The sequence below is a fragment of the Somniosus microcephalus genome, unplaced genomic scaffold (genome assembly GCF_052327205.1).
Source record: "Somniosus microcephalus isolate GS21.2 unplaced genomic scaffold, FLI_Smic_1.0 scaffold1324, whole genome shotgun sequence".
Classification (NCBI taxonomy): Eukaryota; Metazoa; Chordata; class Chondrichthyes; order Squaliformes; family Somniosidae; genus Somniosus; species Somniosus microcephalus.
Window position 1 is genome coordinate 14,828 of NW_028226511.1, and position 20,843 is coordinate 35,670.

General features: G+C 56.6%; 1 protein-coding gene across 1 annotated transcript; it reads right to left on the reverse strand.

Moving 5' to 3' along the window:
* Nucleotides 1-15,803: 15,803 nt before the first annotated feature.
* LOC147080651 (uncharacterized) lies at nt 15,804-19,000 on the reverse strand. The gene has a single exon (XM_085981135.1). The coding sequence runs from the start codon at nt 18,987-18,989 to the stop codon at nt 18,729-18,731; it is 261 nt and encodes an 86-aa protein (XP_085837261.1). The 5' UTR covers nt 18,990-19,000; the 3' UTR covers nt 15,804-18,728.
* Nucleotides 19,001-20,843: the final 1,843 nt, after the last annotated feature.

The window sequence follows — 20,843 nt, forward strand, 5'->3', positions numbered from 1 at the left end:
ATCTCTGTAACCCCCTTCAGCCCCTACAACCCTCCCTATCTCTGTAACCTCCTCCAGCCCCTACAACCCTATCTCTGTAACCCTCTCCAGCCCCAACAACCCGATCTCTGTAACCTCCTCCAGCCCCTGCAACCCTCCCTATCTCTGTAACCTCCTCCAGCCCCGACAACCCTCCCTATCTCTGTAACCTCCTCCAGCCCCTACAACCCTCCCTATCTCTGTAACCTCCTCCAACCCCACAACCCTCCCTATCTCTGTAACCTCCTCCAGCCCCTACAACACTCCCTATCTCTGTAACCTCCTCCAGCCCCCTACAACCCTCCCTATCTCTGTAACCTCATCCAGCCCCTACAACCCTCCCTATCTCTGTAACCTCCTCCAGCCCCTACAACCCTCCCTATCTCTGTAACCTCCTCCAGCCCCTACAACCCTCCCTATCTCTGTAATCGCCTCCAACTCCTCAACCCTCCCTATCTCTGTAACCCCCTCCAGCTCCTTCAACCCTCCCTATCTCTGTAACCTCCTCCAGCCCCATCAACCCTCCCTATTTCTGTAACCTCCTCCAGCCCCATCAACCCTCCCTATCTCTGTAACCTCCTCCAGCCCCTACAACCCTCCCTATCTCTGTAACCTCCTCCAGCCCCTACAACCCTCCCTATCTCTGTAACCCCCTCCAGCCCCTACAAACCTCCCTATCTCTGTAACCTCCTCCAACCCCCGACAACCCTCCCTATCTCTGTAACCTCCTCGAGCCCCCTGCAATCCTCCCCATCTCTGTAACCTCCTCCAGCCCCGACAACCCTCCCTATCTCTGTATCCTCCTCCAGCCCCCACAACCCTCCCTATCTCTGTAACCTCCTCCAGCCCCCTCCAACCCGCCCTATCTCTGTAACCTCCTCCAGCCCCTACAACCCTCCCTATCTCTGTAACCTCCTCCAGCCCTGACAACCCTCCCTATCTGTAACCTCCTCCAGCCCCTACAGCCCTCCCTATCTCTGTAACCTCCTCCAGCCCCAACAACCCTCCCTATCTCTGTAACCTCCTCCAGCCTCCTACAACCCTCCCTATCTCTGTAACCTCCTCCAGCCCCTACAACCCTGCCTATCTCTGTAACCTCCTCCAGCCCCTACAACACTCCCTATCTCTGTAACCTCCTCCAGCCCCTACAGCCCTCCCTATCTCTGTAACCTCCTCCAGCCCCTACAACTCTCCCTATCTCTGTAACCTCCTCCAGCCTCCTACAACCCTCCCTATCTCTGTAACCTCCTCCAGCCCCTACAACCCTCCCTATCTCTGTAACCTCCTCCAGCCCCTACAACCCTCCCCATCTCTGTAACCTCCTCCAGCCCCTACAACCCTCCCTATCTCTGTAACCTCCTCCAGCCTCCTACAACCCTCCCTATCTCTGTAACCTCCTCCAGCCTCTGCAACCCTCCCTATCTCTGTAACCCCCTCCGGCACCCTACAACCCTCCCTATCTCTGAGCCTCCTCCAGCCCCTACAACCCTCCCTATCTCTGTAACCCCCTCCGGCACCCGACAACCCTCCCTATCTCTGTAACCCCCTCCAGCACCCTACAACCCTCCCTATCTCTGTAACCTCCTCCAGCCGCTCCAACCCTCCCTATCTCTGTAACCTCCTCCAGCCCCTACAACCCTCCCAATCTCTGTAACCTCCTCCAGCCCTATCTCTGTAACCTCCTCCAGCCCCAACAACCCGATCTCTGTAACCTCCTCCAGCCCCTACAACCCTCCCTATCTCTGTAACCTCCTCCAGCCCCAACAACCCTATCTCTGTAACTTCCTCCAGCCCCGACAACCCTATCTCTGTAACCTCCTCCAGCCCCAACAACCCGATCTCTGTAACCTCCTCCAACCCCACAACCCTCCCTATCTCTGTAACCTCCTCCAGCCCCTACAACCCTCCCTATCTCTGTAACCTCCTCCAGCCCCCTACAACCCTCCCCATCTCTGTATCCTCCTCCAGCCCCGACAACCCTCCCTATCTCTGTAACCTCCTCCAGCTCCTACAACCCTCCCTATCTCTGTAACCTCCTCCAGCCCCGACAACCCTCCCTATCTCTGTAACCTCCTCCAGCCCCTACAACCCTCCCTATCTCTGTAACCTCCTCCAGCCCCTGCAACCCTCCCTATCTCTGTAACCTCCTCCAGCCCCTACAACCCTCCCTATCTCTGTAACCTCCTCCAGTCCCTACAACCCTCCCTATCTCTGTAACCTCCTCCAGCACCTACACCCCTCCCTATCTCTGTAACCTCCTCCAGCACCTACAACCCTCCCTATCTCTGTAACCTCCTCCAGCCCCGACAACCCTCCCCATCGCTGTAACCTCCTCCAGCCCCTACAGCCCTCCCTATCTCTGTAACCTCCTCCAGCCCCTACAACCCTCCCTATCTCTGTAATCTCCTCCAGCCCCTACAACCCTCCCCATCTCTGTAACCTCCTCCAGCCCCGACAGCCCTCCCTATCTCTGTAACCTCCTCCAGCTCCTACAACCCTATCTCTGTAACCCCCTCCAGCCCCTACAACCCTCCCTATCTCTGTAACCTCCTCCAGCCCCTACAACCCGCCCCATCTCTGTAATCTCCTCCAGCCCCTACAACCCTCCCCATCGCTGTAACCTCCTCCAGCCCTCCCTATCTCTGTAACCTCCTCCAGCCCCTACAACCCTCCCTATCTCTGTAACCTCCTCCAGCCCCTACAACCCTCCCTATCTCTGTAACCTCCTCCAGCCCCTACAACCCTCCCTATCTCTGTAACCTCCTCCAGCCCCTGCAACCCTCCCTATCTCTGTAACCCCCTCCAGCCCCTACAACCCTCCCTATCTCTGTAACCTCCTCCAACACCCGACAACCCTCCCTATCTCTGTAACCTCCTCGAGCCCCCTACAATCCTCCCCATCTCTGTAACCTCCTCCAGCCCCTACAACCCTCCCTATCTCTGTATCCTCCTCCAGCCCCTACAACCCTCCCCATCTCTGTAACCTCCTCCAGCCCCCTACAACCCGCCCTATCTCTGTAACCTCCTACAGCCCCTACAACCCTCCCTATCTCTGTAACCTCCTCCAGCCCCTACAACCCTCCCTATCTCTGTAACCCCCTCCGGCACCCTACAACCCTCCCTATCTCTGTAACCTCCTCCAGCCCCCTACAACCCTCCCTATCTCTGTAACCTCCTCCAGCCGCCACAACCCTCCCTATCTCAGTAACCTCCTCCAGCCCCTACAATCCTCCCTATCTCTGTAACCTCCTCCAGCCCCTACAACCCTCCCAATCTCTGTAACCTCCTCCAGCCCTATCTCTGTAACCTCCTCCAGCCCCCTACAACCCTCCCTATCTCTGTAACCTCCTCCAGCCGCCACAACCCTCCCTATCTCAGTAACCTCCTCCAGCCCCTGCAACCCTCCCTATCTCTGTAACCTCCTCCAGCCCCTACAACCCTATCTCTGTAACTTCCTCCAGCCCCTACAGCCCTATCTCTATAACCTCCTCCAGCCCAAACAACCCGATCTGTGTAACCTCCTCCAGCCCCTGCAACCCTCCCTATCTCTGTAACTTCCTCCAGCCCCTACAACCCTATCTCTGTAACTTCCTCCAGACCCTACAACCCTATCTCTGTAACCTCCTCCAGCCCCTACAACCCGATCTCTGTAACCTCCTCCAGCCCCTGCAACCCTCCCTATCTCTGTAACCTCCTCTAACCCCACAACCCTCCCTATCTCTGTAACCTCCTCCAGCCCCTACAACCCTATCTCTGTAACCTCCTCCATCTCCTCAACCCTCCCTATCTCTGTAACCCCCTCCAGCCCCTGCAACCCTCCCTATCTCTGCAACCTCCTCCAGCCCCATCAACCCTCCCTATCTCTGTAACCTCCTCCAGCCTCATCGACCCTCCCTATCTCTGTAACCTCCTCCAGCCCCTACAACCCTCCCTATCTCTGTAACCTCCTCCAGCCCTGACAAACCTCCCTATGTAACCTCCTCCAGCCCCTGCAGCCCTCCCTATCTCTGTAACCTCCTCCAGCCCCTACAACCCTCCCTATCTCTGTAACCTCCTCCAGCCCCTACAACCCTCCCTATCTCTGTAACCTCCTCCAGGCCCTACAACACTCCCTATCTCTGTAACCTCCTCCAGCCCTCCCTATCTCTGTAACATCCTCCAGCCTCCTACAACCCTCCCTATCTCTGTAACCTCCTCCAGCCCCTACAACCCTCCCTATCTCTGTAACCTCCTCCAGCCTCCTACAACCCTCCCTATATCTGTAACCTCCTCCAGCCCCTACATCCCTCCCTATCTCTGTAACCTCCTCCAGCCCCTACAACCCTCCCTATCTCTGTAACCTCCTCCAGCCCCTACAACCCTCCCTATCTCTGTAACCTCCTCCAGCCCCTGCAACCCTCCCTATCTCTGTAACCCCCTCCAGCCCCTACAACCCTCCCTATCTCTGTAACCTCCTCCAACCCCCGACAACCCTCCCTATCTCTGTAACCTCCTCGAGCCCCCTACAATCCTCCCCATCTCTGTAACCTCCTCCAGCCCCTACAACCCTCCCTATCTCTGTATCCTCCTCCAGCCCCTACCACCCTCCCCATCTCTGTAACCTCCTCCAGCCCCCTACAACCCGCCCTATCTCTGTAACCTCCTACAGCCTCTACAACCCTCCCTATCTCTGTAACCTCCTCCAGCCCCTACAACCCTCCCTATCTCTGTAACCCCCTCCGGCACCCTACAACCCTCCCTATCTCTGTAACCTCCTCCAGCCCCCTACAACCCTCCCTATCTCTGTAACCTCCTCCAGCCGCCACAACCCTCCCTATCTCAGTAACCTCCTCCAGCCCCTACAATCCTCCCTATCTCTATAACCTCCTCCAGCCCCTACAACCCTCCCAATCTCTGTAACCTCCTCCAGCCCTATCTCTGTAACCTCCTCCAGCCCCAACAACCCGATCTCTGTAACCTCCTCCAGCCCCTGCAACCCTCCCTATCTCTGTAACCTCCTCCAGCCCCTACAACCCTATCTCTGTAACTTCCTCCAGCCCCTACAGCCCTATCTCTGTAACCTCCTCCAGCCCAAACAACCCGATCTGTGTATCCTCCTCCAGCCCCTGCAACCCTCCCTATCTCTGTAACCTCCTCCAGCCCCTACAACCCTATCTCTGTAACTTCCTCCAGCCCCTACAACCCTATCTCTGTAACCTCCTCCAGCCCCTACAACCCGATCTCTGTAACCTCCTCCAGCCCCTGCAACCCTCCCTATCTCTGTAACCTCCTCTAACCCCACAACCCTCCCTATCTCTGTAACCTCCTCCAGCCCCTACAACCCTATCTCTGTAACCTCCTCCATCTCCTCAACCCTCCCTATCTCTGTAACCCCCTCCAGCCCCTACAACCCTCCCTATCTCTGTAACCTCCTCCAGCCCCATCAACCCTCCCTATCTCTGTAACCTCCTCCAGCCTCATCGACCCTCCCTATCTCTGTAACCTCCTCCAGCCCCTACAACCCTCCCTATCTTTGTAACCTCCTCCAGCCCTGACAAACCTCCCTATGTAACCTCCTCCAGCCCCTGCAGCCCTCCCTATCTCTGTAACCTCCTCCAGCCCCTACAACCCTCCCTATCTCTGTAACCTCCTCCAGCCCCTACAACCCTCCCTATCTCTGTAACCTCCTCCAGCCCCTACACCCCTCCCTATCTCTGTAACCTCCTCCAGCCCCTACACCCCTCCCACTTACTCTGTAACCTCCTCCAGCCCCTACACCCCTCCCTATCTCTGTAACCTCCTCCAGCCCCTACACCCCTCCCTATCTCTGTAACCTCCTCCAGCCCCTACAACCCTCCCTATATCTGTAACCTCCTCCAGCCCCTACATCCCTCCCTATCTCTGTAACCTCCTCCAGCCCCGACAACACCCCCTATCTCTGTAACCTCCTCCAGCCCCTACAACCCTCCCTATCTCTGTAACCTCCTCCAGCCCCTACAACCCTCCCTATCTCTGTAACCTCCTCCAGCCCCTACAACCCTCCCTATCTCTGTAACCTCCTCCAGCCCCTACAACCCTCCCTATCTCTGTAACCTCCTCCAGTCCCTACAACCCTCCCTATCTCTGTAACCTCCTCCAGCACCTACACCCCTCCCTATCTCTGTAACCTCCTCCAGCACCTACACCCCTCCCTATCTCTGTAACCTCCTCCAGTCCCTACAACCCTCCCGATCTCTGTAACCTCCTCCAGCCCCTACAACCCTCCCCATCGCTGTAACCTCCTCCAGCCCCGACAGCCCTCCCTATCTCTGTAACCTCCTCCAGCCCCTACAACCCTCCCTATCTCTGTAATCTCCTCCAGCCCCTACAACCCTCCCTATCTCTGTAACCTCCTCCAACCCCTACAACCCTCCCCATCTCTGTAACCTCCTCCAGCCCCGACAGCCATCCCTATCTCTGTAACCTCCTCCAGCCCCTACAACCCTATCTCTGTAACCTCCTCCAGCCCCTACAACCCTGCCTATCTCTGTAACCTCCTCCAGCCGCTACAACCCTCCCTATCTCTGTAACCTCCTCCAGCCCCTACAACCCTCCCTATCTCTGTAACCTCCTCCAGCCCCGACAACCCTCCCAATCTCTGTAACCTCCTCCAGCCCTATCTCTGTAACCTCCTCCAGCCCCAACAACCCGATCTCTGTAACTTCCTCCAGCCCCTCCAACCCTCCCTATCTCTGTAACCTCCTCCAGCCCCTACAACCCTATCTCTGTAACTTCCTCCAGCCCCTACAACCCTATCTCTGTAACCTCCTCCAGCCCCAACAACCCGATCTTTGTAACCTCCTCCAACCCCACAACCGTCCCTATCTCTGTAACCTCCTCCAGCCCCTACAACCCTCCCTATCTCTGTAACCTCCTCCAGCCCCCTACAACCCTCCCCATCTCTGTAACCTCATCCAGCCCCTACAACCCTCCCTATCTCTGTAACCTCCTCCAGCCCCTACAACCCTTCCTATCTCTGTAACCTCCTCCAGCCCCGACAACCCTCCCCATCTCTGTAACCTCCTCCATCTCCTCAACCCTCCCTATCTCTGTAACCTCCTCCAGCCCCATCAACCCTCCCTATTTCTGTAACCTCCTCCAGCCCCATCAACCCTCCCTATCTCTGTAACCTCCTCCAGGCCCTACAACCCTCCCTATCTCTGTAACCCCCTCCAGCCCCTACAACCCTCCCTATCTCTGTAACCTCCTCCAACCCCCGACAACCCTCCCTATCTCTGTAACCTCCTCGAGCCCCCTACAATCCTCCCCATCTCTGTAACCTCCTCCAGCCCCTACAACCCTCCCTATCTCTGTATCCTCCTCCAGCCCGTACAACCCTCCCTATCTCTGTAACCTCCTCCAGCCCCCTACAACCCGCCCTATCTCTGTAACCTCCTCCAGCCCCGACAACCCTCCCTATCTCTGTATCCTCCTCCAGCCCTGACAACCCTCCCTATCTGTAACCTCCTCCAGCCCGCCCTATCTCTGTAACCTCCTCCAGCCCCTACAACCCTCCCTATCTCTGTAACCTCCTCCAGCCTCCTACAACCCTCCCTATCTCTGTAACCTCCTCCAGCCCCTACAACCCTCCCTATCTCTGTAACCTCCTCCAGCCCCGACAACCCTCCCCATCTCTGTAACCTCCTCCAGCCCCTACAACCCTCCCTATCTCTGTAACCTCCTCCAGCCTCCCCTATCTCTGTAACCTCCTCCAGCCCCTGCAACCCTCCCTATCTCTGTAACCCCCTCCGACACCCAACAACCCTCCCTATCTCTGTAAGCTCCTCCAGCCCCCGACAACCCGCCCTATCTCTGTAACCTCCTCCAGCCCCGACAACCCTCCCTCTCTCTGTAACCCCCTCCAGCACCCTACAACCCTCCCTATCTCTGTAACCTCCTCCAGCCCCCTACAACCCTCCCTATCTCTGTAACCTCCTCCAGCCGCTACAACACTCCCTATCTCTGTAACCTCCTCCAGCCCCTACAACCCTCCCTATCTCTGTGACCTCCTCCAGCCCCGACAACCCTCCCAATCTCTGTAACCTCCTCCAGCCCTATCTCTGTAACCTCCTCCAGCCCCAACAACCCGATCTCTGTAACCTCCTCCAGCCCCTACAACCCTCCCTATCTCTGTAACCTCCTCCAGCCCCAACAACCCTATCTCTGTAACTTCCTCCAGCCCCTACAACCCTATCTCTGTAACCTCCTCCAGCCCCAACAACCCGATCTCTGTAACCTCCTCCAACCCCACAACCCTCCCTATCTCTGTAACCTCCTCCAGCCCCTACAACCCTCCCTATCTCTGTAACCTCCTCCAGCCCCCTACAACCCTCCCTATCTCTGTAACCTCCTCCAGCCCCTACAACCCTCCCTATCTCTGTAACCTCCTCCAGCCCCTACAACCCTCCCTATCTCTGTAACCTCCTCCAGCCCCTACAACCCTCCCTATCTCTGTAACCTCCTCCAGCCCCTACAACCCTCCCTATCTCTGTAACCTCCTCCAGCCCCTGCAACCCTCCCTATCTCTGTAACCTCCTCCAGCCCCTACAACCCTCCCTATCTCTGTAACCTCCTCCAGCCCCTACACCCCTCCCTATCTCTGTAACCTCCTCCAGCCCCTACAACCCTCCCTATCTCTGTAACCTCCTCCAGCCCCTACAACCCTCCCTATCTCTGTAACTTCCTCCAGCCCCTACAACCCTCCCTATCTCTGTAACCCCCTCCAGCCCCTACAACCCTCCCTATCTCTGTAACCTCCTCCAGCCCCTACAACCCTCCCTATCTCTGTAACCTCCTCCAGCCCCTACAACCCTCCCTATCTCTGTAACCTCCTCCAGCCCCTACCTATCTCTGTAACCTCCTCCAGCCCCTACAACCCTCCCTATCTCTGTAACCTCCTCCAGCCCCTACAACCCTCCCTATCTCTGTAACCTCCTCCATCTCAACCCTCCCTATCTCTGTAACCCCCTCCAGCCCCTACAACCCTCCCTATCTCTGTAACCTCCTCCAGCCCCTACAACCCTATCTCTGTAACCCTCTCCAGCCCCAACAACCCGATCTCTGTAACCTCCTCCAGCCCCTGCAACCCTCCCTATCTCTGTAACCTCCTCCAGCCCCGACAACCCTCCCTATCTCTGTAACCTCCTCCAGCCCCTACAACCCTCCCTATCTCTGTAACCTCCTCCAGTCCCTACAACCCTCCCTATCTCTGTAACCTCCTCCAGCACCTACACCCCTCCCTATCTCTGTAACCTCCTCCAGCACCTACACCCCTCCCTATCTCTGTAACCTCCTCCAGCCCCGACAACCCTCCCCATCGCTGTAACCTCCTCCAGCCCCTACAGCCCTCCCTATCTCTGTAACCTCCTCCAGCCCCTACAACCCTCCCTATCTCTGTAATCTCCTCCAGCCCCTACAACCCTCCCCATCTCTGTAACCTCCTCCAGCCCCGACAGCCCTCCCTATCTCTGTAACCTCCTCCAGCTCCTACAACCCTATCTCTGTAACCCCCTCCAGCCCCTACAACCCTCCCTATCTCTGTAACCTCCTCCAGCCCCTACAACCCGCCCCATCTCTGTAATCTCCTCCAGCCCCTACAACCCTCCCCATCGCTGTAACCTCCTCCAGCCCTCCCTATCTCTGTAACCTCCTCCAGCCCCTACAACCCTCCCTATCTCTGTAACCTCCTCCAGCCCCTACAACCCTCCCTATCTCTGTAACCTCCTCCAGCCCCTACAACCCTCCCTATCTCTGTAACCTCCTCCAGCCCCTGCAACCCTCCCTATCTCTGTAACCCCCTCCAGCCCCTACAACCCTCCCTATCTCTGTAACCTCCTCCAACACCCGACAACCCTCCCTATCTCTGTAACCTCCTCGAGCCCCCTACAATCCTCCCCATCTCTGTAACCTCCTCCAGCCCCTACAACCCTCCCTATCTCTGTATCCTCCTCCAGCCCCTACAACCCTCCCCATCTCTGTAACCTCCTCCAGCCCCCTACAACCCGCCCTATCTCTGTAACCTCCTACAGCCCCTACAACCCTCCCTATCTCTGTAACCTCCTCCAGCCCCTACAACCCTCCCTATCTCTGTAACCCCCTCCGGCACCCTACAACCCTCCCTATCTCTGTAACCTCCTCCAGCCCCCTACAACCCTCCCTATCTCTGTAACCTCCTCCAGCCGCCACAACCCTCCCTATCTCAGTAACCTCCTCCAGCCCCTACAATCCTCCCTATCTCTGTAACCTCCTCCAGCCCCTACAACCCTCCCAATCTCTGTAACCTCCTCCAGCCCTATCTCTGTAACCTCCTCCAGCCCCCTACAACCCTCCCTATCTCTGTAACCTCCTCCAGCCGCCACAACCCTCCCTATCTCAGTAACCTCCTCCAGCCCCTGCAACCCTCCCTATCTCTGTAACCTCCTCCAGCCCCTACAACCCTATCTCTGTAACTTCCTCCAGCCCCTACAGCCCTATCTCTGTAACCTCCTCCAGCCCAAACAACCCGATCTGTGTAACCTCCTCCAGCCCCTGCAACCCTCCCTATCTCTGTAACTTCCTCCAGCCCCTACAACCCTATCTCTGTAACTTCCTCCAGCCCCTACAACCCTATCTCTGTAACCTCCTCCAGCCCCTACAACCCGATCTCTGTAACCTCCTCCAGCCCCTGCAACCCTCCCTATCTCTGTAACCTCCTCTAACCCCACAACCCTCCCTATCTCTGTAACCTCCTCCAGCCCCTACAACCCTATCTCTGTAACCTCCTCCATCTCCTCAACCCTCCCTATCTCTGTAACCCCCTCCAGCCCCTGCAACCCTCCCTATCTCTGCAACCTCCTCCAGCCCCATCAACCCTCCCTATCTCTGTAACCTCCTCCAGCCTCATCGACCCTCCCTATCTCTGTAACCTCCTCCAGCCCCTACAACCCTCCCTATCTCTGTAACCTCCTCCAGCCCTGACAAACCTCCCTATGTAACCTCCTCCAGCCCCTGCAGCCCTCCCTATCTCTGTAACCTCCTCCAGCCCCTACAACCCTCCCTATCTCTGTAACCTCCTCCAGCCTCCTACAACCCTCCCTATCTCTGTAACCTCCTCCAGCCCCTACAACCCTCCCTATCTCTGTAACCTCCTCCAGCCCCTACAACCCTCCCTATCTCTGTAACCTCCTCCAGGCCCTACAACACTCCCTATCTCTGTAACCTCCTCCAGCCCTCCCTATCTCTGTAACATCCTCCAGCCTCCTACAACCCTCCCTATCTCTGTAACCTCCTCCAGCCCCTACAACCCTCCCTATCTCTGTAACCTCCTCCAGCCTCCTACAACCCTCCCTATATCTGTAACCTCCTCCAGCCCCTACATCCCTCCCTATCTCTGTAACCTCCTCCAGCCCCTACAACCCTCCCTATCTCTGTAACCTCCTCCAGCCCCTACAACCCTCCCTATCTCTGTAACCTCCTCCAGCCCCTGCAACCCTCCCTATCTCTGTAACCCCCTCCAGCCCCTACAACCCTCCCTATCTCTGTAACCTCCTCCAACCCCCGACAACCCTCCCTATCTCTGTAACCTCCTCGAGCCCCCTACAATCCTCCCCATCTCTGTAACCTCCTCCAGCCCCTACAACCCTCCCTATCTCTGTATCCTCCTCCAGCCCCTACCACCCTCCCCATCTCTGTAACCTCCTCCAGCCCCCTACAACCCGCCCTATCTCTGTAACCTCCTACAGCCTCTACAACCCTCCCTATCTCTGTAACCTCCTCCAGCCCCTACAACCCTCCCTATCTCTGTAACCCCCTCCGGCACCCTACAACCCTCCCTATCTCTGTAACCTCCTCCAGCCCCCTACAACCCTCCCTATCTCTGTAACCTCCTCCAGCCGCCACAACCCTCCCTATCTCAGTAACCTCCTCCAGCCCCTACAATCCTCCCTATCTCTATAACCTCCTCCAGCCCCTACAACCCTCCCAATCTCTGTAACCTCCTCCAGCCCTATCTCTGTAACCTCCTCCAGCCCCAACAACCCGATCTCTGTAACCTCCTCCAGCCCCTGCAACCCTCCCTATCTCTGTAACCTCCTCCAGCCCCTACAACCCTATCTCTGTAACTTCCTCCAGCCCCTACAGCCCTATCTCTGTAACCTCCTCCAGCCCAAACAACCCGATCTGTGTATCCTCCTCCAGCCCCTGCAACCCTCCCTATCTCTGTAACCTCCTCCAGCCCCTACAACCCTATCTCTGTAACTTCCTCCAGCCCCTACAACCCTATCTCTGTAACCTCCTCCAGCCCCTACAACCCGATCTCTGTAACCTCCTCCAGCCCCTGCAACCCTCCCTATCTCTGTAACCTCCTCTAACCCCACAACCCTCCCTATCTCTGTAACCTCCTCCAGCCCCTACAACCCTATCTCTGTAACCTCCTCCATCTCCTCAACCCTCCCTATCTCTGTAACCCCCTCCAGCCCCTACAACCCTCCCTATCTCTGTAACCTCCTCCAGCCCCATCAACCCTCCCTATCTCTGTAACCTCCTCCAGCCTCATCGACCCTCCCTATCTCTGTAACCTCCTCCAGCCCCTACAACCCTCCCTATCTTTGTAACCTCCTCCAGCCCTGACAAACCTCCCTATGTAACCTCCTCCAGCCCCTGCAGCCCTCCCTATCTCTGTAACCTCCTCCAGCCCCTACAACCCTCCCTATCTCTGTAACCTCCTCCAGCCCCTACAACCCTCCCTATCTCTGTAACCTCCTCCAGCCCCTACACCCCTCCCTATCTCTGTAACCTCCTCCAGCCCCTACACCCCTCCCACTTACTCTGTAACCTCCTCCAGCCCCTACACCCCTCCCTATCTCTGTAACCTCCTCCAGCCCCTACACCCCTCCCTATCTCTGTAACCTCCTCCAGCCCCTACAACCCTCCCTATATCTGTAACCTCCTCCAGCCCCTACATCCCTCCCTATCTCTGTAACCTCCTCCAGCCCCGACAACACCCCCTATCTCTGTAACCTCCTCCAGCCCCTACAACCCTCCCTATCTCTGTAACCTCCTCCAGCCCCTACACCCCTCCCTATCTCTGTAACCTCCTCCAGCCCCTACACCCCTCCCACTTACTCTGTAACCTCCTCCAGCCCCTACACCCCTCCCTATCTCTGTAACCTCCTCCAGCCCCTACAACCCTCCCCATCTCTGTAACCTCCTCCAGCCCCTACAACCCTCCCCATCTCTGTAACCTCCTCCAGCCCCTACAGCCCTCCCTATCTCTGTAACCTCCTCCAGCCCCAACAACCCGATCTCTGTAACCTCCTCCAGCCCCTACAACCCTCCCTATCTCTGTAACCTCCTCCAACCCCACAACCCTCCCTATCTCTGTAACCTCCTCCAGCCCCTACAACCCTCCCTGACACTGTAACCTCTAGGCCCTACCACCCTATCTCTGTAACCTCCTCCAGCCCGTACAACCCTATCTCTGTAACCTCCAGCCCCTACAACCCTCCCTATCTCTCTAACCTCCTCCAGCCCCTACAACCCTCCCTCTCTCTGTAACCTCCTCCAGCCCCTACAACCCTCCCTATCACTGTAACCTCTAGGCCCTACAACCCTCTCTGTAACCTCCCCCAACCCTCCCTATCTCTGTAACCTCCTCCAGCTCCCCACAACCCTATCTCTGTAACCTCCTCCAGCCCTCCCTATCTCTGTAACCTCCTCCAGCCCCTACAACCCTTCCTATCTTTGTAACCTCCTCCAGCCCTCCCTATCTCTGTAACCTCCTCCAGCCCTCCCTATCTCTGTAACCTCCTCCAGCCTCACAACACTCCCTATCTCTGTAACCTGCTCCAGCCCCCTACAACCCTCCCTATCTCTAACCTCCTCCAGCCCTCCGTGATCTCTGCACTCCTCGAATTCCGGCCTCTTGCACATCCCCCGATTTCCATCGCTCCACCTTCAGCCTTCAGCCGCCTGGGCCCCGAGCTCTGGAATTCCCTCCCTAAACCTCTCCCTCCTCCTTTAAGACGCCCCTTAACACCTCACTCTCTGACCCAGCTTTTGGTCACCTGTCCTAATACTTGTCTCTAAATTGTGAGACTTCTCTGACATGGTTGAGCAGAAATATCCTCCAATTAATTATAGGAATGAGCAAAGTCATTGTCTTCAGTCCCCACCACAAACTCCGTTCCCTAGACACCGACTCCATCCCTCTCCCTGGCAACTGTCCGATGCCGAACCAGACTGTTCACACCCTTGGCGTCGTATTTAACTCTGAGGTGAGCTTCTGACTACATATCCGCGCCATCACCAAGACCGACTGCTTCCACATCCGTAATATCGCCCGTCTCCGCTCATCCGCTGCTGAAACCCTCACCCCTGCCTGTTACCTCCGGTCTCGACTATTCCAACGCACTCCTGGCCTGCCTCCCACATTCCACCCTCCGTAAACCTCAGCTCATCCAAAACTCTGCTGCCCCGTGTCCTAACGTGTAATCCTTCAATTCCGGCCTCTTGCACATCCCCCTGATTTCCATCGCTCCACCATTGGCGGCCGTGCCTTCAGCTGCCTGGGCCCCGAGCTCTGGAATTCCCTCCCTAAACCTCTCCGCCTCTCCCTCCTCCTTTAAGACGCTCCTTAAAACCGACCTCTTTGACCCAGGTTTTGGTCGCCTGTCCTAATATCTCCGTTTGTGGTTCGGGGTCAAATTTTGTCTGATTTACGCTCCTGGGTGGGCGTGTGAGAAACTCCAGTATGATTTAGACAGGTTGGGTGATTGGGCAGATGCAGTATAATGTGGATAAATGCGAGGTTATCTACTTTGGTGGCAAAAACAGGAAGGCGGATTATTAGCTGAACGGCAATAGATTGGGAGAAGGGGAAGTGCAAAGAGACCTGGGTGTCCTTGTGCACCAGTCGCTGAAGGTAAGCATGCAGGTGCAGCAGGCGGTTAAGGCGGCAAATGGTATGTTGGCCTTCGTAGCGAGAGGGTTCGAGTACAGGAACAAGGATGTCTTGCTGCAGTTGTACAGGGCCTTGGTGAGACCACACCTTGAGTATTGTGTGCAGTTTTGGTCGCCTTGTCTGAGGAAGGATATTCTTGCCATGGAAGGAGTTCAGCGAAGATTCACCAGACTGATACCTGGGATGGCAGGAATGGCGTATGAGGAGAGATGGGGTCGATTGGGCTTGTACTCGCTGGAGTTTAGAAGAATGAGAGGGGATCTCATTGAAACTTATAAAATTCTAACAGGACTAGACAGACTGGATGCAGGAAGGATGTTCCCGATGGTCGGGGAGTCCAGAACCAGGGGTCACAGTCTAAGGATAAGGGGTAAGCCATTTAGGACTGAGATGAGGAGGAATTTCTTCACCCAGAGAGTGGTGAACCTGTGGAATTCTCTACCACAGAAGGCAGTTGAGGCCAATTCATTAAATATATTCAAGAAGGAGTTGGATATATTTCTTAAGGCTAAAGGGATCAAGGGATATGGGGAGAAGGCAGGGACAGGATACTGAATTTGGATGATCAGCCATGATCTCATTGAATGGCGGAGCAGGCTCGAGGGGCCGAATGGCCTCCTCCTGCTCCTATCTTCTATGTTTCTATGTGCGGCGCCCTGGGACGTTATACTACGTTAAAAGGCGCTGTGTACACATTGTTGTTGCTGAATATCTCTCAGCATTTCTGTTTCTTAGGTCACGATGACACACCTCTGGCCGGTAACCCGTGCTGATCAGAGGACGCGCTGTCCCTGAGCGGAGCCAATGAAACCTCAGGATCGCGGGCCTGCACCTCTGGAACGCTGAACATCTTTATTAAGGAAACCATTTCTTAAATAAAAAAAGTGCATAGAAAATAATGGGTTTTAGAAATATCTATACAGATATGTACAACTTTTTTACACGGAGTATCGAGCAAGGGTTTTTTTCCTCCCTCCTTTTCTCCCCCCACCGCCCACCCCACCCCACCTCGATTCTAGAAAAACGAGAGGGGAAGATAAAAATAAAAATTACAAATACTACCGGGTGGAAATTCTCCTTCATAATTCCCGTGGCTGGGGGCGGGGGGGGGGGGTGAGGTGGTGTATGTGGAATGACTTGGATTCGATTTTTTTCCAGAGGCGGGGTGGCGGGAGATCGGAACTGACTGGGGGAGCTCGCATGGTTTGTGAGCCATCGGGACACGCGGGGCGGACGGCGGCCAGACCGCGGCTGAAACGCCCGTTCCGCCCGCCCAATCCGACTGCCGCACCCTTCCTCCCGGCGCGCGCAGTTTGACGTCTTGGGGGGCGGGGGGGGGAGGGCTCGCGCCATCGCGCGGGATTTGTACCCTACGGGACGCCTCGAATTCCGTACTGGTTGCGCCAGAATCCGGGGGTGGGATTTATTTTAAACCCTAGTTAAAAAAGGGGGAAGAGATCGGAATGACGTCCGCTCCGCACCCCACCCCCCCCCCCGCCCCAAAACGATTCGGTCCTCCTTCTTGGAAAATAAAATTTAAAACCAGCGTTCTTCTCACATCTTTGCTACTGAGCTCGCTGTGGTGGAGACGCTTTTAAAATCTTCGACCCGCCACCGAACACCTTTAATATTTTAGGGGGGGGGGGGGGTTTCCTATCCCCTGTTCTGAGGGAATCCCGCTCGCACGGGAGGGTACGGGTTACGCGCGCTGATCTCGTTGGGGGGTCAGTAGTGGGGCAGGGAAATCAGCAAGTACTCAAGGAAAAGCCTCTCTTTCCCCCCCCCTCGTCGAGACGTTACTGCCCCAGCGATCCGAAGCTCGCCCGGTCCGGGGGGGATTCGGGCTGTGTGAAAGATTTAAAGACAGGCTCCGACACCGTCGCTCCCCCGTGGAGAGAGAGAGAGAGAGACAGACAGACCCCGGCGGAGAGAGCTGGGAGCGGAGACTTCAACAATCAGCCAGCGAGCGGGCTGGGAGTGGTGCAGAATCGATCACTGCAACGCGACAAGAGGCAGGGAGCGGAGGTCGGCTCTCGCCCTCCCTCGAAAGGCAAAAGGTGCGAAAACACGGCCGCAAAACGGGGTGATATCCTGAAAAAAAACAGGTAATAAAACGGGCTGGGTTTCAGATACTGCTTTTAAAAGGGGAGAAGCCTTAGTGTCACGGGTTTCGAGCGGACTTTCAGACCTCGTCTTCGAGCCTCTCGGAGTCCCCCCTGTCCGAATCCTTGCACGGGCTGTGAGGACAGGATCGATGGCACATTCCCCTCTCCCCCTCGGGCAGCGGGAGGCTAACGGGGGGGGGGGGAGGAGATGGGGAGTTATCCCCTCGGTAACAGGAGACCCCCCCCAGGATAACAAGAGGCACGTTTGATCAGCCACGATCTCATTGAATGGCGGAGCAGGCTCGAGGGGTCCGAATGGCCGACTCCTGCTCCTATCTTCTACGTTTTTCTTTGTTTCCTCCGAGCACACCCTCCCTGGCCCACTGCTTCTCGTGAAAAGGTTTACGGCAGAGTGGAACAGGAGGAGGAGGAGGGGCCGCCTCCAGTTAGGCGACGTGTCCCGACCTGTTGTAGCTTTCCCGGGGGGAGAACTCGCGTCCCTCCCCAACCCCTCTCCGGCCAGCCGTGTCTCAGTAGCAGCGATGTGAAAGGGATTGTTAGACCCGCAAAGCTCGCTCGCTCTCATTCTCTCGAGACCGCCCACTGTCAGGAGAGGGGGAGAGCAAGTGTTAAACCCAACAAACATCAGGCAGAATACCCCCCGTAAAATCCCTGGGGAGGGGAAAACGGCCGGTGTCGGAATAGAATCTCGTCCTTGGGTTGCACACGGAGATGGAGACCCTCTAGTATCAGAGTTTCACATCTGCGACTCACACAGATAAAACACTGAAGAGCTTTTGAAGGGCCAGTGCGATCGCTTGCCAAATTCGACTGATCCCCCTCATTTCCAGTTACCCCCGTCAATCGAACACCCGCCCACCCCCTCGAGATCCCCGACGCTACAGGTTCGCTCCCAGCGCACGGCGCGAGTCCGCCGCTGCGACCCCCGAAAAGCTGGCTAACCTGGCCAGGGTCCTTTCTCTCGCCCCCCCCTTACCCACCCCTGGCCGATAATCGCAAGCCAGTTCCACTCGCGGAAGGGCACTGCCCCCCTGTTCTAATATCCTCCGCAATCAGTCTTCCGAGCGCGGCATGGCTGCGCACAGGGGGGGGCAGGAGGTCACAGCGGCCGCCCATAGGGGGCCAACGTGACAATTTCACCCCCCACCTCGACATTGCACTGAAATCTCCACTGTCTCGCCAAAAATTATCAAGATTCATTTGTCTTTCTTGGGGAGGGAGAGGGAAGGAAAAAATAAAAAGCAAGTTATCCCCATTATTCCCACACCGTTTGCACTACGGGGGGAAGGGAGAATTTCCCGGTCGGAACTATTCAGTGAGGGCCAAACCCCCTCCCGAACGCACGTGTGGGGTGGGGCGGGAGGGAGACACCCACTCTATTATAGCACAGTCACAAAAATATAAAAGGGGTTGGTGGGGGAGGCGGTGAGGAGGATAGGCAAAGCTGTCGCCTCGGGGGTTTCCCCGCTCCCTCTGCCACCCACCCACCCCGTCCGCCCGCCCTCTGGAAGGGCAAGTCCGCAGCCACGCCTCCCGCCGCACCAGTCTAGCGCACCCAAGAGTCTAGACGACGAGAGACGGGCCGCCGCGGGGAGTCGAGCCGCGCTCTCTCTCTGTCACGTCCTCGCTCAGTTGAGGAACTTCCGGCATTTCTTCGCGCCACAGTTGCAGGGCAGTTTGTTGCTGGCGTCTTCGATGGGGAACTTGTAGTCGTAGGTCAGCTCCTCGCCCCGGTAGATCTTGCGCATGGCGAAGATGACAATGTGCTTCTGCCCCTCCACGTTGATGACACGGGAGTAGCAGTTGGGCTCGCAGGAGTGGTTGATGAAGCGGGCGGCATTGCCGTGCATGGTGGCGTCCACCACCTCGAAGTCATCGATGCGGAACATGTAGCAACCGATCCCCTGCGCGGCCGGAGAGAGAGAGAGAGAGAGGAAAGGTTACATTGAGGCAACACCACAGAAAGAAGCCATTCGGCCCCGCTGCTCCGTGCCCCACACCAGCCTCCTCCCACCCCTCTTCATCTCACCCCGTCAACACCAGCCTCCTCCCACCCCTCTTCATCTCACCCCATCAACACCAGCCTCCTCCCACCCCTCTTCATCTCACCCCATCAACACCAGCCTCCTCCCACCCCTCTTCATCTCACCCCATCCACACCAGCCTCCTCCCACCCCACTTCATCTCACCCCATCAACACCAGCCTCCTCCCACCCCTCTTCATCTCACCCCATCAACACCAGCCTCCTCCCACCGCTCTTCATCTCACCCCATCAACACCAGCCTCCTCCCACCCCACTTCATCTCACCCCATCAACACCAGCCTCCTCCCACCCCTCTTCATCTCACCCCATCAACACCAGCCTCCTCCCACCCCTCTTCATCTCCCCCCATCAACACCAGCCTCCACCCACCCCTTTTCATCTCACCCCATCAACACCAGCCTCCTCCCACCCCTCTTCATCTCACCCCATCAAAACCAGCCTCCTCCCACCCCTCTTCATCTCACCCCATCAACACCAGCCCCCTCCCACCCCTCTTCATCTCACCCCATCAACACCAGCCTCCTCCCACCCCTCTTCATCTCCCCCCATCAACACCAGCCTCCTCCCACCCCACTTCATCTCACCCCATCAACACCAGCCTCCTCCCACCCCTCTTCATCTCACCCCATCAACACCAGCCTCCTCCCACCCCTCTTCATCTCACCCCATCAACACCAGCCTCCTCCCTCCCCTCTTCATCTCACCCCATCAACACCAGCCTCCTCCCACCGCTCTTCATCTCACCCCATCAACACCAGCCTCCTCCCACCCCTCTTCATCTCACCCCGTCAACACCAGCCTCCTCCCACCACTCTTCATCTCACCCCGTCAACACCAGCCTCCTCCCACCCCTCTTCATCTCGCTCCATCAACACCAGCCTCCTCCCGCCCCTCTTCATCTCACCCCATCAACACCAGCCTCCTCCCACCCCTCTTCATCTCACCCCATCAACACCAGCCTCCTCCCACCCCTCTTCATCTCACCCCATCAACACCAGCCTCCTCCCACCCCTCTTCATCTCACCCCATCACCATATCCTTCTATTCCTTTCTCCCTCATGTGTTTATCCAGCTTCCCCTTAAATGTATCTCTGCTCTTCGCCTCGACCACTCCCTGTGGTAGCGACCAGAACTGTGCACAGTGCTCCAAGTGTGGTCTAACCAAGGTATATGGAGACCGGAACTGTGCACAGTGCTCCAAGTGTGGTCTAACCAAGGTATATGGAGACCAGAACTGTGCACAGTGCTCCAAGTGTGGTCTAACCAAGGTATATGGAGACCAGAACTGTGCACAGTGCTCCAAGTGTGGTCTAACCAAGGTATATGGAGACCGGAACTGTGCACAGTGCTCCAAGTGTGGTCTAACCAAGGTATATGGAGACCAGAACTGTGCACAGTGCTCCAAGTGTGGTCTAACCAAGGTATATGGAGACCAGAACTGTGCACAGTGCTCCAAGTGTGGTCTAACCAAGGTATATGGAGACCAGAACTGTGCACAGTGCTCCAAGTGTGGTCTAACCAAGGTATATGGAGACCAGAACTGTGCACGGTGCTCCAAGTGTGGTCTAACCAAGGTATATGGAGACCAGAACTGTGCACAGTGCTCCAAGTGTGGTCTAACCAAGGTATATGGAGACCAGAACAGTGCACAGTGCTCCAAGTGTGGTCTAACCAAGGTATATGGAGACCAGAACTGTA

Coding starts and splice junctions, on each gene's coding strand:
- LOC147080651 (XM_085981135.1), bottom strand. CDS start 18,989: ATGTTCCGCATCGATGACTTCGAGGTGGTGGACGCCACCATGCACGGC.